The 19,420-nt window shown below is 36.8% G+C and overlaps 1 protein-coding gene across 1 annotated transcript in view; it reads right to left on the reverse strand.

Moving 5' to 3' along the window:
- Positions 1-19,420, reverse strand: part of ASCC3 (activating signal cointegrator 1 complex subunit 3) — a 465,644-nt gene that overhangs the window by 357,468 nt on the left and 88,756 nt on the right. The window contains exon 5 of the mRNA XM_058307189.2: positions 7,574-7,694. Within this exon, the coding sequence (XP_058163172.1) occupies positions 7,574-7,694 (121 nt within the window). The remainder of the gene's footprint in view (positions 1-7,573; positions 7,695-19,420) is intronic.

Consider the following 19,420-nt stretch of genomic DNA (forward strand, 5'->3'; position numbering starts at 1 on the left):
CATGACTGAGTTATGATTAGGGAATTGAGTCTCCACCCCTTGGTGGGTGGGAACTCACAGATAAAAGGCATGGCGAAGAACAGAGTTGAGGGTTTCTGATGTTGGAGTTTTGATGGTGGAGTTTGATGCTGAAGACCCGGGAAGTAAGCTCACAGAAGAAAGAGAAGCAAGCCCCATGAAGAAAGGAACCTTGAACCCAGAGAAAAGCAAGACCCAGGACGTAGGAACCCTGGAAACCTGAACACTCGCAGAAGTCAGCAGCCACCTTGCTCCAACATGTGGAAACAGACTTTGGTGAGGGAAATAACTTATGCTTTAAGGCCTGGTATCTGTAAGTTCCTACCCCAAATAAACACCCTTTATAAAAACCAACCAATTTCTGGTATTTTGCATCAGGACCCCTTTGGCTGACGAATACATATGGATAAAGCCTGAAGGAGAGCACTTCCCCAGGTCAATCTCCACAGACTAGAAAAGGTATTTTCTTCCTTTTTTTTTTTTTTTGGTTGATCCTGGCATGCAAGGAAAGCTCTGTCATCACACTAGCGTGGATACATGCTGAAGGAACAGAGACCTCAGAGTCTGAATCCCAGTAATAAGACTCTGAAGTATCAGAATGTCCTGATTCAATAAAAGATTATTTTAAAAAGGAGACACAATCACCCAGGCAGAGGAGATTAAAATATCGGAAACCATCAATGAGGAGGACCAGAACTGGGAAGACCAGTTTTTAAAAATGGCCCTAAGTATGTTCAAAAATCTTAAGGAAAACATGGACAAAGAATCATAGGAAATGAGGAAAATGACAGATGAACACAAAGAAAATATCAATAGAGAGATGGGAATTATGAAAGAAGGACCTAAACATGTAACCGAAGGTTAAGAATTAACAAATAATTATGATTACTGAAACATTATATAGATTCTTTTTTACTTTCCAGTATATTATAAAATAGCCAAAGGATAATATCAGAAATTACTGAAACTGGCTAGCCTGACCTCTACATTAGAATATGGTAATTTCTAACTAAAACTTGCTATTATGATGATTATTCCTTTGTAATGGTCACGGCTAAGACCTACTATTATGATGATTATTCCAGATTGATCTTACTCTTGTATATGAACATTTCTATTGAAATGGTAACCATTCAACTCTCCCCTGTTTGAAATCCATTTAAAAACTTTCTAAATGACCCCTGTTTTGTACCCACTTCCATCCTATTCAGTCCCTTAGTGTTTACTGAAGGAACCTGAGCCAGCCCACCCAATTATTCATTAGCCTAAACATGCCTGTCTTTTGGTGCCATAAAACTATCAGAATTATTGCAGTTTGGGGAGGCAGAGTTTTGGGCCTTTAGTCCACTGACCTCTTCTGCTTTACACTAGCAAACAAATTCTTTCCCTGTTTGAAACCCCAGTGGATAAGGAATTGGTTAATGAAGTACATTGAACAGAAGAATCTGTGTTTTGCTTGGTATCAAAAAAAAGCTGAAGATAACAGTAATTGAAATTAAAAGTTCCCTAGAGTGATTCAACATCAGATTGGAGCTGGCAGAAAAAAAAATCAGAGACCTTGAATACGAGATTATTGAAATCATTCAGTCTGAGAAGCAGTAAAAAGAATGAAGAAAATCAAACAGAACCTGAGGGACCTTTAGGCCAACATCAAGCCTACTGACAGGACTAGGCCCCATCCTTAGCCCCTGACCCGAATAACAGCCGCGACTTGCAGAAGTTGCAAGTTTATTATTAACCAACCCCACTGAGGAAGTGCAACCATTCTTTTACTCAGAAGGAGCCACATCCCATGACATAGAATAGCCCCCCATCCAGAGTCTGCGTGTCCAGATACAGTTCCTCACAAAAATAGACAAAGAAGCCAAATGATACCTCCAACCCCTCCTGCATCCCTAGAATTCACTACCCCTAGCCCACTACTCTCTAGCCATCCCGATAGGCCCTTGGGTCATACCCAAGCCCCAACCCACTCCCACTGACTAAGCATGTACCCAACCTATAGATATACTGTATAAATTCATGACTGCCTCTGCTAGAGGCGGGCTGAAGGTTCTGTCTTCAGACCCCTTCCTGTTGGATTTTCTCAATAAATCCTTGCCTGCAGTTGCTGGTCTCCATGCCCCAATTATTTCACTCCAACATCTAACACCTACCAATATACCAGAATATGCATTATGGGAAAGCCAGAAAGAGAAGAAAGAAAGAGGTAGAGAGAATATTTAAAGAATAATGACTGAAAACTTCTCCAATTTAATGAAAGACATGAATAGACTCATCTAAGATGTTCAATGAACACACAACAGGATAAACTCTAATAGTCCCACAACCCAGCACATTATAATCAAAATGTCAATTGCCAAAGATAAAGAAAGAATTCTGAAAGCCACGAGAGAGAAGGAAAGTGTCACACACAAGGAAGCTTCAATAAGATTAAGTAGCAATTTCTCATCAGAAACCAGAGACAGCAAGGCAATGGGATGACATATTTAATGTGCTAAGAGCAAAAAAAATGCAAACCAACAATTCCATATGCAGCAAAACTGTCCTCTAAAGAAGAGATTAAGACATTCCACATCAGCAAAAGCTGAGAAAGTTTGTCACCACTAGACTATAAGAGATGTTAAAGAGAGTTCTGCACATTGAAAGGAAAGGACAATAGACAATAGATTGAAGCCATGTGAAGAAAAACAATCTCCCAAAAGGGTAACAACATAGAAAAATATAAATGCCAGTACTATTGTATTTTGGGTGTATAACTCCACTTTTTACTTCTTTTATTAATATGAAGAACTATAAAAGAAAAGTTGTCTGCAAAGACACACAATTAGCAATAAGATACTAAGTGGAATTTTTAAAATGTGAATACTATGTACTTATTATAAGAAATGAATGTTAAAGATTTCATGTGTGGACTTATAAATACTCTGGGTAACATAATAAATGTTATGCTAATATCATTAATACTTTAAACAAGTGTGTTAGTAAAAAAAAATACTATCATGCACACTTGAGATCATCCAAATTAGGAAGTTAAAATTATAAGAAAAAATATGTCTATCTTGCTGAGAGCTTTGTAAGGCCTCAGTCAGAATATAGTGGAACTCTGTAAGTCTAAAAATAATAGGAAATAAAAATTAAGGTACAAAGCAGTAAATGCTTAAAGGTATGTTCTCCTTGATGGGTTCAACTAATTGTACAGACTTGCAAACAGAAATAAAATGGAATACCTTAAGAGCAATTTTAACAAAAATTTTAGTGAAATAAAAGGAAGAAGCTTACATCATTTTAGAATATAACTGTAGCAGGAAAAAGACTTATAATTTAACAAACTTTATTTTTATTTTATGACACACCCGGCACTACACATTCTCCATATCAGCCCTGAAAATAGAATCTAACTTACAACTATCCTCAACAGAGAGGTCAGAACACTGCATCCACTCACTTCTTACCACCTTACATTTCCTGGTTTTAAAAGAATGGAAATGAGAAGAGGGTGGACAGATACTCAAATTTTAAAATTCAAGGAAAATCAGCTTGATAGCTAGAAAAAGCCAAATGGCAAGAAGCCATTGCTCCCTAAAACAGAGATGTGATACAATAAATAAAAGGATGGGAGGTGGTTAATAACATGTCATACTAAGGTATAAGGCTGCTCAATAAAGAATACAAATACAATTAGCTAAGAGAGGATTCTGAAGGATGATTAAACACAAAATTTTTATCAGATGAAATAAATGGATAAGAACAGTGATAAAGGAACAACATTCTAAAGATTATTTTCCACAAGAGTATTTCCTTGCTCTTCCTCTGCAAAGAAAATCCAAGGAAAATAATTTTTAATGCATGTACCAAAAAAAAAAAACAAAAAACAAAGAAAACTTCTTAAAGTATGCTGGTTGCCAGCCTCTTTATCATGATACTTAGAAGAAGTCAAAGTCTATTTGTTTAAATCCCCCAAACTTTCTATACTACGATTATGATTCTTAGATGGGAGCAACATGGTAATGATTCAGAGGGCTAGAAGAATAAAAGCAATTTGGTAAGAGCAGAAAACTTTTCAAAACAGGTTGACTGATGGTCCAAATATATATTTATTTAATAACTCAAATTTAATGCTTGTTTTGAGATATAAAGGTTGTTGCTTCTAAGAACTTATCTTAAAAGACTAAAATATGGGTATAAATGTTATGCAAAAATGAATGTAATGTAACTGCTAGACAACACTAACTCATTATCTACAGCCTCGTGAAAAAATGTGAAACTGGACTCATCTTTAACTCTTTAAAAATAAATGAGCACTATTAAAAGCTAGAATTAGTAAATATTTCTATATTAACACTTAGGAAACTTACAAATTAAATACCTAATTATCAGAATTTACCGTATCTCCAGGATTAGGTACTGAAACTCATTCCTTTTTCTCTGGCAGATACCCATTTCAAATGCTCCTAAACCATGTTGGTTTAGTGCCCCATGTCTGAGTGCTGATCAATGGTGGGAGCCCTCTAAGAGCAAGGCATTTTGTAAGCGTTCAAAACATTTAAAAACCAATAAACATACAGAAAGATAAGTCCCTATATTCAATTCTTCCAAGTTTCTAAAAATCGCAAAACACCTCTAGGATTCTGAGAATATTTATTAGTAATTAAAGTATACAATGAATGAAATCCTTAAGAAATTTCAGATTAAAATCAAGGCTGCTTTTATCATTTACGTTTACTGCCATCATCATAAATGTAATAAAAAGGTGACATAACTTGCACAGAACCAGCAAACATATTGAGAATTTTGAAGAAGAGTGTCTTATTTCTTATCCCCATATACTTTTTAAAAGATTTGAAACTATTTGTAAGGCTAGCAAGAAAGATTTGGGTAAGGCAAGAAGTTCAGTTTTCTTACCTATCACCTAAACCCTGAGTCTGCCATCAGCTGTGTCACGGGAACTCAGGATTTTTGAAAAATAATTTTGGCTTCCTAGCCAACTCCCCCTAATTCCCAACTTCAAAGTGTTTCCCCGCCATTTCTATAAGTTAAAATATCTCTATAACTTGTCTCATAAATATTCTCTAGTAACAATATCATGCTTTTTGGGGAACTAAGACCTAAGCACTATATTTCTTCTCTATCCACAGTTCTATCATTTTTACACATGTATCAGTTTTAAGAAAGAATGCCACAATCTTCCTCTACCAGATAGGATGGAATAGCTTGCAAGAGATTAACACTCCCTCCAAGAGAAAATATAAAAGCCAGATGCATTTTAAAATCATACGCTTAAAGGCATCTAAGAGTGCTGAAGTCTTAAGGATGGGAGAGGGTAATATTCTAGGGAGAGGACAACCAAAGAGAGGTGAGTTAATGGTAGGCAGGCATTTTCTCCCCAGAGCAAAATTTGAAAAGTCATGGATTGCCTGGTCAGAGAGTGGCTGCTAGGGCACAAGACAATCTAGGTCAGGATTGGAGCTACAAAAATAGAAAATCGGAGGGGCTCAAAGATATGGTTATAATGAGCCTCAAAACATCTGCCGAATTCTGAAGTTGCTTAGGGCAGGAAGCTAAAAATCAAAAAACAAAACTAAGACCAGAAAAGAAACAACTAACATCAACAACAACAACAACAAAAACTCTGAAAGGTACAGGAAAGTTTTTGGGAGGCTCACAGCAACAAGATAACAAAGATTAGATGGAGGGTTCCTTGTGAGAGGCACGAGTCTCTTATTTAAAGGTCATAAAGGACTATGATGTAAAAACAGGGATAAATTACAGTTAGACTGAGTCTTATCATTACACAACCCAAAGTCCATTTCGCATAGTCTGTAAATAGATTATAGTGATCCACCCACACTCTGTCACCTGTAGCAACCAAAATTTTTAATACACCATTTCTGGCATTCAATTTAAAAGTATTAGACATGTCAAAAGATGGGACACCATATGACTGAAAAATAAAGGAAAAAACAGATGACAAATCCCAGAAGCTCATCCAAATAACTGGTAAGAACTTTAAAAATAACTGTAATCAAAATGTTTTATTTTCCAAAACTCGGGGAAACGGACTTTGGCCCAGTGGTTAGGGCGTCCGTCTACCATATGGGAGGTCCGCGGTTCAAACCCCGGGCCTCCTTGACCCGTGTGGAGCTGGCCATGCGCAGCGCTGATGCGCGCAAGGAATGCTGTGCTACACAGGGGTGTCCCCCGCGTGGGGGAGCCCCATGCGCAAGGAGTGCGCCCGTGAGGAAAGCCGCCCAGCGTGAAAAGAAAGAGCAGCCTGCCCAGGAATGGCGCCGCCCACACTTCCTGTGCCGCTGACGACAACAGAAGCGGACAAAGAAACAAGACGCAGCAAATAGACACCAAGAACAGACAACCGGGGGGGGGGGGGGGGGAATTAAATAAATAAATCTTTTTAAAAAAAAAAAGTTTTATTTTCCAGAACTGATGAAAGAAGTCAACTGATATATTCAAGAAGTTCTGCAAACCCAAGGATAAATATAAATACACACAGACACACACACAGAAGACACACTGTAGTAAAATTGCTAAAAAACAAACAAAAAAACAGACTAAGAAAATCCTAGAAAAGTCAGAGAACACTCGTTTATTTAGAGTAGTAAAAATTAGATTGACACTGACTTCTCAAATGACAATATTCAACCTGAATGATAAGGAACAGCAGTTCTAAAGCCCAAAAGATAGTAACTTCCAGCCTAGAATTCCATAATCAGCAAAAATAGCCTACAAAAATGAGGATGAAATTAAAATGTTTTTAGAAAAATATAAAGGTAGTTCATTGTCAGGAGATGTATACTAAAAGATATATTAAAGAGAGGTTTTTAGAGAGAAGGAAAATGATTATAGAGAGAAACAAAGAAATGCATAATGAACACTACCTGAAATGATAAAAACATGGTAATATAAATATTGACAGTACAAAGTAAAATTAGTAATGTCTTCTGGGATGTTTAAATATATATAATGCAGGATTATCAGAAATGTTCAGTTTCCTGAATGTGATAATTGTATTAGGTAAAACACTGCCAATTGTTTTTAGGAGAGTTATGTTTTACAGGTGAAGTGTTATGATGTCTGCAACTTCTTGTTCAGCAAAAATTTTAACTGTAGTTATATAGTTCCGTGTGTGTGTGTGTGTGTGTAAAGAGAGAAAATGTTAAATGACAGGTGAATCTACATGAAGGGATATACCCAAATATAGACAGATAGACAGATCAATCAATCGATCATGACCTAGCTTAAGTACTATATGTATCAGCTTTATTTAAAAAATTGTCAATTCAAAGTGGTTGTATCTCTCAAAGAAAAAAAAAAGTCATAACCAAACACAAACAGAACCACTGTCTTAAGTCTCTCCTATTTAGGTCATATATATTTATGATTCATAATTTGCCATATCCAAGGTCTACTTAAAAGAAAGGTATCAGTAAATTATATAATAGGTCAAAAGTTATAAAAAAAAAGATTATATTAAAAAAGATTTGCTAAACAATGAATCTTTTCTTCAAGTTAGAAATACCATTACGCACTTTCTTACCTTGAAGAGCCTGCAACTTATGATCATTTGAAGAATTTAGAAATCTATCTACAATTATAATTCTGTTCTGGAGGAGCTTCTCAATAAGTTCAAATCCTTCAGGTCCCAGGAGTTCAAATAGCTTATAAGAGGAGAGAAAAGAAAAGAAAAGAAAAGAAAAAAACAAAACAAAAAACCTGTTACTTCAAGATTAACTTTTTCAAGTTTTTAACACTGACCTGAATTCAGCACAGGCAGGAAGCAAAACTGATATACATAAAAAGTATAAAGAAAAAAGTAACTTAGGGAAGAAAAAGAACTCTTTACATCACTATAGAGCTTTAAGCTTTATAAAGGCAATCTATAATAATATATTTAAAGAACTTGATTCAATTTTTAAAATAATTATGATTTACATATAAAACTCAATCATAAAATAAATTCTTATACTTGGTTTTTCTTGGTACGGTCAAATGAAATTATAAAATTAATTTGCTTTCAATATATTATTCTGGCTTTCCCAAATAGAGCCCGAAGTACTATTTTCCTTATAACTTACTACATAATAGCTGTCATTCAATAGATAAAGAAACATTATGATGTTTTAATGAATCATGGCTACATGCCAAGAATTTTATATATATTACAAATGCTTAATAAGCAGTGCTGCATATACTTTATTAACTTTACAAAAATTTCCCATGTCCATTAAATGCAGAGGGGATGACAAAGATTAAGTAGATCCCAGAATTCAGAGACTTTCGATTAGGTAACTATGAAATAATTGTTTCTGAAAATCTTTAGATTTCCTCAAGTATGATCTGAGGATATATATTATTTTCCTGTCTAGAAAATTATATTCAAATTTTTCATGTGGGGATTTTCATATTAACCAAACTCTAACTTCTCAGAATCCATACAAATAAAATCATAATTTTATTATGATTAAAAGTAGAAAATTATTTTAAGTATATATGAGGTTATATACCTAGTAGAAGAGTTGAGTTTTGAATTGATATCGATCTGAATACAAACCAAAAGAACTTCCTATTATACTATGTTTATACCTTTTAATATTTCCCAGAAAATCACTGAAATGAACATGGAATTATTGTGCACACAAAAGGTAACAAATGAGGTAAGATAAAATATGCCAATTAAGGTAAATAATTTTTGCAAAGGAAAATGGCAGGAGAAGCAGTAAATGGGCAAAACAGAAAAACTGAAAGTAAATATATAACTTGCTCCCTTCCCACAAGAAATGGTGATCTATAACAGAAAGGGGTTAAGACAGACAAGGATAGAGAATGCCATAAAAGATAAAGTAGTTTCTCCTTCCCTTCACCACCATATTTCCCCAAAGAGTAACCTACCAATAAAGTATGGTATGCTCCTAGAGTTCCCTGAGATTCTTTCAAGGGGCCCAAACATCCAAACTATTTTCATAATACTTTTTTTTTTTTGCCTTTTGACATTTGAATTAAATTTGAATCAACGGTACAAAAGCAATGGGGGGGGGGAGGGGAAGTGCCGCTACCTTAGCACAAATCAAACAGTGATTCTAGATTGTACTAGTAATCATTGCATTTTTCATTGCAATGGAAGGCCAGTTAAAGAAGAAAAAAAAAGGAGGCAGTTTCAGGCCAGTGAAGCAACATAAATTAATTTTCTTAGCTCTCAACTCAAGAGTACATACCTTTTTAATACTCTGGTGTGTCAAAATAGGAAGCATAAAAGCACTTCTGCTGCACACCAAAATACAGTGGTTTGTCTCAAAGAAAAGCACTACTACTGAGATATTTTTCATTTATCAACAGTTCTAGTTGAAAAAAGGGACTAAAGAACAAGTATGGTTATTCCAAATGGGATATATGGCAGACATTTACTTGAATATGAACGAAGTGAGATTGTCACACCAACAAAAACAACGAAGTATTTGATGCCAACGATAAATTTTAAGCTTTCAAGAGAAAATCAGAATTTTGGAAAACTTGTATTTACTACTATAAGCTTACCCACTTCCCGATTTCTGAAGTGATAAGCAATGATATTAATGAACATAATTTTTTATATTGTATGAGGAAATGCTTCAACAGAATCTGTGTAACTCATGGTATCAATTATTTTCCATACATGACATTACAGAATTTCGCAATAGTAAAAAATCTATTAAAAAGGAAAGAACAATGAATTTAATGTTACAGAGAATGGAAAGTTCGTTGACATACTTCCAGATTCTCATTGCAATTATCCTGTATGAAATTACTACTTGTGGAGTTTTAATATAATACCAAAAAAAAATCAACAGTTATTTGAAAAGGCTATTAAAATATTACTCCCATTTCTAACTACATATCTGCATGAGGTTTGATTTTCTTTGTATATGTAAACCAAAACAACACAGTACAAAAGATTATATGCAAAAGCATATATAAGAATACAGCTGTCGTCCATTAAACCAGACATAGAAGAGATTTGCAAAAATGTGAAATAATGCCATTTTTCTCTCCAATCTTATGGCTTTGGAAAATATGTTGATTTTCATTAAAAATGTTATTTACAAATGTTAATGTCTAATAGGTTTATTGTTGTTTTAAAATGAATTAATATTTTTTTAAGTTTCTCAGTTTTAATTTATAATACAGTAATTATCAATAAACATAAACCATAAAGAAAAATTCTTTTAAGAGCTACATAAAACTTGATAACTGAAGGCCAAAGTTATTTTAAAAAAAACAACAAACTACTAAATCCTCTGCTTCCTTTATACCTGCGTTTGCAGAGTTTTTCCAAGCCATGACATACTTAGAAGGTCATAAGATTTATGAGGCATATTGGGGTAAATGGACAAGGCTGCTCTAACCAAGGAAGACTAGGGAAGCCCCCAGTGGTTCTAGGCCCTATACAACTGCCTTCAGGGCTGACCGAGAGTAGTACCCAAGCCTACTCATAACTCATTCATGATATGTTCTCTGAAACTCCAGCTGTAAACTTCTACTATAGCAACGCACAAATCAGTTCATATCATACCACGGTTTAAAACCCTTAACAGAACTATAACAATCATATCCAGATTTCTGGGATAATATACAAACATCTGAGCACCTCTACATAGTACCTGTCTGGTATCACATTTTGACTTTCTCCAACAGACAAATCATGCCAAGCCATCAGCTACTCTAGAACTACAGTGCATGCTCTTTCATATCTCCATGTGTTTGAATATGCGGTTCCTGCTTGTAAAATGCAGTTTCCAACCAACTTACTCAAGTGACATTTCCGTCCAATCTTCAAAAGCCAGCTCAAATAATAACTTTTCCAGTATGAGGCTTTCTCTGTCATTTTTTGCAGGGCAGTTAGTATAGTACATAAAGCAACACTACTTTTCTATATCGTTCTTCAAGGCACATTTCCTCCTTGTTTCTTCAAGAGTTAATATAGTGCAAGATAAATGGTAAGTGCTAATTAATCAAGATTTATCAAAAACAGTAGTAATTTCTTTCATATTTTTAACCCCCAAATAAATGTCAACATTTTTAAAAAGAAAGCATTAGAAATATTGGATCGCCAGCAGTCAGCCCAGAACACCGTATCTTCAGGGAGAAAGCATCACCTTACTGAGGCCTGGATTTTGGACTTCTTCTAGCCTCAAAACTGTAACCCATTAAATTCCCATTGTGTAAGCCAACCCATTGTATGCTATTTGATTTAGCAGCTGGAAAACTAAAGCACCATCCAACACAAACTGAGGAATAAAATTTTTTTATCTTGTTGTTACCGTTTACTGTTTCAATTTCAAATAGTTCTAATTACTTTATGGGTTGTGGGTGCTCCAGCTATCTCAAAAATGATTAACAAATCATGCTATCTCAAAAATTATTAACAAATCATAAGTAAATGAAATACAACTAAATCCACCTTGAAATTTCCAAATAGGGGAGCAGATGTGGCTCAAGTGGTTGAGTGCCTGCTTCCCACATGGGAGGTTCCAGGTTTGGTTCCTAGGACTTTCTAAACATAAACAAAAAACAACTAGCAAAACAAATGACAAAACCAACTCAGGTTTGGTGGCTTTAAGGATGAGTGCTGGCTACATACATACAAGGTTCCGGGTTCAATCCACAGCCCAGTACCTCAAAAAAAAAAAAAATTCTAAATAGCTGATAAGACACGCATATATATTTTTTTGCCTAACAGTATTCAACAGTTCTGCATACAAACAGAAACGAATTTCCTATAGAAATAGATGCAAGTCCTTGGATAACATCCACTATTAAACTTGACATCCTTAAATATTATGACATGAAACTAACACAACTTGTCATATGATAAGGGAAAACATTAAGGAAGAAAACAAAGACATTCATTTTATGTACATAGACAGTCATGTTTGTAACAAAAAAAGGAAGATTTATGACCATTATAGTTCTCGTTTCTGTAACTGGTCACGTGGTCAAAGTTCATATTTATTACTACCTTCTTCCACCACCCATTCCATGTTTCCATTACCTTCAGCTGGCCATGGTATTTAGCCTGGTGGGGTGATCAAAACCTTCATTCCTAAAGATTCTGGGCCATTGCTAGTCCTGCTTGGATTGGATGGTTGCAATTTTCCATTGACTTTAATCATAGGGCATGGCAGTACTAAGAAAAGCCCTAGAGGATCTACTGTATTCCAGGAAAACTCTTCTTTACCGTCATTATATAGATGCAGTCCTATTTCTCCTTGATATTCAGGATCAATCACTCCAGCCAGTACAGTAATTCCCTTCTTTGCTTGTTGATTCAGAGGAAAGAGGAGCCCAAAATGGCCAGGTGGCAGTCTTAACTTCTAATTCAGTGGAATCATTGTTGTGTTCCCTGGTGGAAGAAATTCTTCTTTTGGAACCAAGACTGTAGACCATCAGAGTTTAAGGTTACAGGGACAAGAAGCAAAAATCTTCCTAGTGGATCACTAGGGGCAAACAGCACCATAGAGCGGACACTGATTTAGTGCATATACAGCCTCCTAGAGAACACCAACAGAGCCGTGCAAGGTATTGCCACCTATTTGGCGCTGTTAATAATTGAGTCTTCAAAAGACCATTCCACCATTCTGTCAATTCAGCTGTTTCAGGATGATGGTTAGTATGGTAAGACCAGTGAATTCCATGGGCATGGCCGATTCCTGCACATCATCTGCTGTGAAGTGGGTTCCTTGATCAGAAGCAATGCTGTGTGGAATGCCATAACAGTGGATAAGACATTCAGTAAATCCACAGATGGTAGTTTTGGAAGAAGCATTGCATGCAGGGAACGCAAACCCCTATCTGGAATATGTATCTATTCCAATTGAAACAAATGGCTGGGAAGCAGTTGTGGCTCAACTGATAGAGCGTACACCTACCATATGGAGGGCCCAGGGTTTGATACCCAGGGCCTCCTGACCCATGAGCTGGCCCACGCAGTGCTGCCATTTGCAAGGAATGCCATGCCACACAGGGGTGTCCCCTGCATAGGGGTGCCCCATGTGCAAGGAGTGCGCCCTGCAAGGGGAGCCAACCTGCACGAAAAAAACGCAGCCCACCCGGGATTCGCACCACACACACAGAGAGCTGATGCAGCAAGATGACGCAACAAAAAAAGTGACACAGTTTCCCGGAGCTGCATGATAAGAATGCAAGTCGACACAGAGGAACACACAGCAAATGGACACTGAGAACAAGACAACGGGGGAAGGGAGGTAGAGGGTAGAGAAAGAAATAAAATATATCTTTAAAAAAAAACTTGCTGCCCCTTTCATGATGGAAGTGGTCCAATGTAATCAGCCTACTACCTGGCAGGCTGATCACCTCAGGGAATGGTGCCATATTGAGGGCTGAGTGTGGGTCTCTGCTGCTGGCAGAAATGGCACTCAATAGTGGCTGTAGCCAAGTCAGCCTTGGTGAGGGGAAGCCCATGTTGCTGAGCCCATGCATAACCTCCACCCCTATCTTCATGGCCACTTTGTTCATGGGCCCATTGGGCAATGATAGGAGCGGCTGGGGAAAGAGTCTGAGCATTAGCCATAGAGCAGGCATCTTATCCACTTGATTATTAAAATCTTCCTCTGCTGCAGTCAACCTCTGGTGAGCATTCACATGGATACAAATTATTTTCATGTTTTTGAGCACTCAGAAAGATCTATCCACAATATCCAATCACGTTCCTTCAAAGTCCCTGATTATTCAGCCAAACCATTGGCAACAGCCAATGAATCAGCACACACATACCTCTGGCCATTTCTTCTTCCAAGCAAAACTAACAAGCAGGTCCACTTCTCCACTGGGAGCATTTGCCCTCAACACAGCCCTTCAGTGATGTCCCAAAAAGGGGCTGCAGTGCTGCAGCTGTCCACTTTTGGGTGGTACCTGCATATCGTGCAGAACCATCTGTAAACCAGGATCAAGTTTTCTCTTCCTTAGACAACTGATTGTAGGGGACTCCCCACGAGGCCAAAACTGTGGGCTGAGAAATAAAAGGTAACATGCAGGGGTGGTGACCATGGGCATTTGGGTTACTCCATCATGTAACTTACATGCGCCCTCAGAACCCACTTGAACCCTATCTTGTATATACCACTCCCACTTTATTATGGAGTGCTGCTGTGCATGCCCAACTTTATGGTTTGGTGAGTGAGACAATTCCCAGTTCACGATAGGCAACTCACATCTCATGGTAACTTGATGGTTCATGGTTAAGTGTTCAGTCTCTACTAAGGGCCCAGAAGCAGGCCAAAAGCTATTTCTCAAAGAGAGTAGTTATCTGCAGAGGATAGCAGGGCTTTGCTCCAAAATCCGAAGGGTCTGTGTTGAGATTCTCCTATAGGGGCCTGCGAAAGGCTCCAGATAGATTTCTATTTGCCACTATAACTTCCAGCATCATTGGATCTACTGGATCATTGGCCCAAGCAGTAGCACAGCTTGTACAGCAGCGTGGACCTATCACACAGCCTCCTCTTGTTCCAGCTCCTGATCAAAACTAGCAGCTTTTCTGGTCACTCAGTAAATGTGCTGGAGTAGCACACCCAAATGAGGAATGTGTTGTCTTCAAAATCTGAAGAGACCAACTAAGCATTGTACCTCTTTTTTTTGTTCATAGGAGGGGTCAGATGCAGCAGCTTATCCTTCACTTTAGAAGAGATATCTTGACATGCCCTGTACCACTGGACACCCAGAAATTTTACCAAGGTGGAAGTCCCCTGTATTTTTGTTGGATTCATCTCCCATCGTCCCTCACACAAATGCCTTACCAATAAGTCTAGAGTCATTGCTATTTCTTGCTCATCAGGTCCTATCAACATGTTATCATCAATATAATGTACCAATGTAATGTCTCTTGGAAGGGAGAGACGATCAAGGTCCCTGTGGACAATATTATGACACAAGGCTGGAAAGTTGATATACCCCTGAGGCAGGACAATGAAGGTGTATTGCTGGTCTTGCCAGCTGAAAGCAAACTGTTTCTGGCTGTGTTACTGGGGGCCATAGGCCACCCCACCTCTTCTGGTCCCCATGAGGGCCAGTCTGAGCCAGAGAACTGAGTCATCCAATCCAGATCCAAGACCACCAAGGACCCTTCTGACTGACACCTGCCCAAAGGCAAGACTCAAGAAGCTCTGAATCCAAGCAATCTTGTTCAAAAGTGACTCAGACTCCACCACTAGCAACGTAGCCTAGAGCTGTCAGAAGGCCCTCCAATCTGGCCACCCCACTTCTGGAACCAAGCTGTATTAGTCAGTGTTCTCTAGGGAAACAAAATCAACAAGACATATCTGTAAATAGTGTAAAATTTTATAAAATTCTCTCAAGTGACTATGAAGATGCTTAAGTCCAAATTCCACTGGCAGGCTGCAAATCAGAGGCTCTGATGAAGGTCCTTGATGAGTTCCCAGAAGATGTTGACTGTCGGAAGTCAAGCTGGAAAATTCTATCTGAATGCTAAAATCACTTCCCCTTTTAAGGCATTCAATTAATTGGATAAAACGTCACTCATTGTTGATGGCAATCTCCTTGGTTGATTGCAGATGTAATCACACATCTATGTAATAAACTCACTGGTGACTTAAGTCCATAAATAATCTTGTATTACAATTAGCCCAGGGCTTACCTGACCGAACAACTGGGCACAATTACCTGGCCAAGTTTACACATTAATCTAACCACCACAGATGTTATGCATATTTGCTTTTTAAGTTCACAACTTTTACTATATACTTATTGTTTATGTATGTTCATGTATGAATGATATAAATAGATCATAATAATAATATTTGGGAAAAATAAACCAAATGCAAGATACTTTGGTTGGTGATAATATTTTGAGGATGCTCTTTCATAATCTGTTAAAAATGTTTCACAACCATGCAAAGTATTGCTGGTTGGGTGAGTTGTGGGAGCCCTGTGTGGTGGTGTATATATTTGTTTTGTACGTTCACAATGTTTACTATACACTTATTGTTTATGTAAGTTTATGTAAGAGTGACACTATCAAAAAAATTTTTAAATAAAAAAAAAAAACAACACTAAAGATCTAGCAAAAGAGACAAGAAAACTGTTCTTCACTCAATTACAGGACTTCTGTATCAGCAAGATAAAGAATCCCCAGCAGAATTCTGAGATCAACTGCCATCAGATTTAAAGAAACCCCAAAATTATAATAACATTTGCCATTTTCATCCTCACTGAGAGCAGGTGCATTTCTCATTCAAGATTTGCACTACAAACTAATTTGGCCCTATGACTGACTGACTGTAAAGGTACAGCTATCTGGATCACTGCTCTATTCACCAATAAAAGTTGCAGACTCAGTGAAATTTTTAAAAAAAAGAGAGAGGAAGAAGTTAGCTTGCATACAAAAGAGACATCTACTCAGAGATTTAAAAAAAAAATTAAGTAAAAAGATGTAGCTCTCAAAAGGCAAGTTTCACTATCCTGGCTATAAATTAAAGACAAAAGATTTAAGGGCTATATAAAGGGCCACATCCTTTGCCTGATGGATGCTCTTACAGCCATTACTATATGTTAAGGTACTTTTCAACAGACTAAGGTTCTTGAAATTACTATAAATCCTTCTTCATTAAATTTTAAGTAATGCATGGAAACAGAAAATTTAACCAGCAGGTTAAATTCCTGAGATTCCACAGAATTTTTAAAAAATTATTTCTGAAAGTATCCATATTAATTTTTAAAAAGCATCACCTCCCTGTTTCTTGAGAACACAGAATTTTCAACAGTGGTCTCTGAAACACTCAGGAAAGGAAATCTCTACTTTCAAGCATATACAGAATTAGGTCATTGTTATTCAATTAAGAACAATGCTATACAGATGCCATATTCCCAACCCAGTATCAAAATGACTCAGAGACAATAATATCATCAAAACAGCAAAATATAATGTAATGATAAATATTTTAAATAATATATCATGGGAAATTACACCATTAATCTTATTAAAAATGGTAAAAAATGGGATATAATGGGTACAACTAAGACTATAAATCTGTTCTCAAACTGGGGTATGCAGAGATATGATAAGGATATGCACAACCATATAAATATGACAAATGTATTTGGATTATGAATTTATTCAAGACTTAGAGGCATGATTCTGGTCATATTAATATCTTGTTTGAAACTGCTTTTTGGGCTAATCAAAAAATGTTGAAAACTTAAGTATTTAATAGCTAAAATAGGCTCTAGAACAAATAAAATTTCAATATTTACAAAATGTTTTTCAGTTCCATTGTATTTCTATCTAGTGAATAGCAAAGAACTCATTAGAAGTTGAAAATAAATTCAACAGTGTTCTTAAAAAACCTCTTTCAAAGAAAAGTCCAACCATTCTCCATATTAAATAGTCCATGGATATTCTTAAAAAATAGTGATGGGAATCGGATTTGGCTCAACAAATGGAGTGTCCACCTACCACATGGGAGGTCCAAGGTTCAAACCCAAGGCCTCCTGACCCATATAATGAGCTGGCCCATGCACAGTGCTGATGCGCGCAAGGAGTGCTGTGCCACGCAGGGGTGTCCCCCCGCGTAGGGGAGACCCACACGCGCAAGGAGTGTGCCCCGTAAGGAGAACCGCCCAGCATGAAAAAAGTGCATCCTGCCCAGGAATGGCGCCACACACACGGAGAGCTACGTAGCAAAGTGATGCAACAAAAAGAAATACAGATTCCAGGTGCCGCTGACAAGAATACAAGCAGACACAGAAGAATACACAGCAAATGCACACAGAGAGCAGACAACTGGGGGGGGCGGGGGAAGGGGAGAGAAAAAAATAGCGATTCAGTAGGCAGAATATCTTGATGTAGGCTACGTATCCTTTTGAATGACAATATGGCTAGGTGGATTATGGGATTAATCTCAATATCAAGATCAGTCACTAAAGTTGTTCTTCAAGTATCTGGCAACAGCTCTGTTCTATTCAACAATTTTATTTATGATATACAAATTAGAGGAAATAATAAATCAAATTTGTTAAGAATGTATATAATAAAATCAAGATTTTTAAATTTTCTAAACAGTCTCACAAAATCTGGCCAAACCTAAGGAGGTGTTTTTAGAGATAAAAAGAAAACTCCACATTTTGGTTTAAAAAAACCATGTGTACTTGTACAAGATGAAGAGCCATGGTGACAAATGGTAGGTGGATGGTATGAATCAAAAGTACAATGAAGCTAGCAAAACTTTAATGTATTAATAACATCTCAAATACACAATTTAACATCCCTAAACATACCACATTGATTAAAGCATATTTGGAGTGCTGAGTTTAATTCTAAGCTATACTTTTGAAGGAGGTTACACTGATCCTTAAAGTACATACAGAGGAGAATAACCAGGACTATGAAGATCCTGTCTGCAGACCATGTTACATGACGTGAGCTAAAGTAACTTGTGATGTTTAACTTGAGAGGCAAGACTACAGGTAGCACTATAGTAGGACATGGTGCTTGTCTTCAAAATATTTGAAAGACTCTTTAACATAAAATAATGGAACCGGACATATTACATAATTTTTCAAAGGGAAAACTATGTGTTGGTTTCCCAGCTTCTAAAACAAATACCATAAAATGGGTTGGCTTAACAACAGGAATAACCTCAAGTATTGCTTTATTTGAATTCTTTGCACCTTTATCCAAAGTAATATCAGAGACAATTTAATCTTTTCTCTATTTATATAAAAAGGGATAATAAATTAATAAGCCTGAATCATTTAAATATATTCCTAATATTCAGCTCCCCTTAAAATATTTTTATTATAATAATATAATATCTACCTAGAATTTCTACAACCAGCTGTTTTCTAGATTGGTAGTTTTCAGAATTTGACCTTTATGGTATAAAACACAGAAAGCAAACATAAAAAGGTATCTATACAAACTTCGTGAGTAGCAGATCTATTTATATTAATATTATCATCCATTCAGTTTGAAGGATACTCATTTATGGATACAGTCCAGATAAAGATTATTTTTGTGATCGTCCTTCCTTAGTCTTCCTCTATGCATCATTCCAGATTGTTAAATATGGTTTACCTTTCTTGAAATTCACTTTTCCTTTGATATCATTAATATGTTACTCTTTTGATATGAATCCTACCACTCTGACTGCTTCCTTCCTGTCTCCTCTACATACCCATCCTCACTTTCTTGGCTATTAAATGATAGAGTTCTTTAAGGTTTATTCCTAGGCCTTTTCTTATTCTCACTTCATGCTCTCTCACTAGTTGTTGGTATCCCACGGCCTCAGTTTCCATTAGCAGGTAGGTATATGCTGACAACTCTTTAAATTTATGCCTGCCCCAAACTCTACTCCACATACCTAACTGCCCAGTTATC

This window comes from Dasypus novemcinctus, chromosome 11 (genome assembly GCF_030445035.2).
Source record: "Dasypus novemcinctus isolate mDasNov1 chromosome 11, mDasNov1.1.hap2, whole genome shotgun sequence".
NCBI classification, from domain to species: domain Eukaryota; kingdom Metazoa; phylum Chordata; class Mammalia; order Cingulata; family Dasypodidae; genus Dasypus; species Dasypus novemcinctus.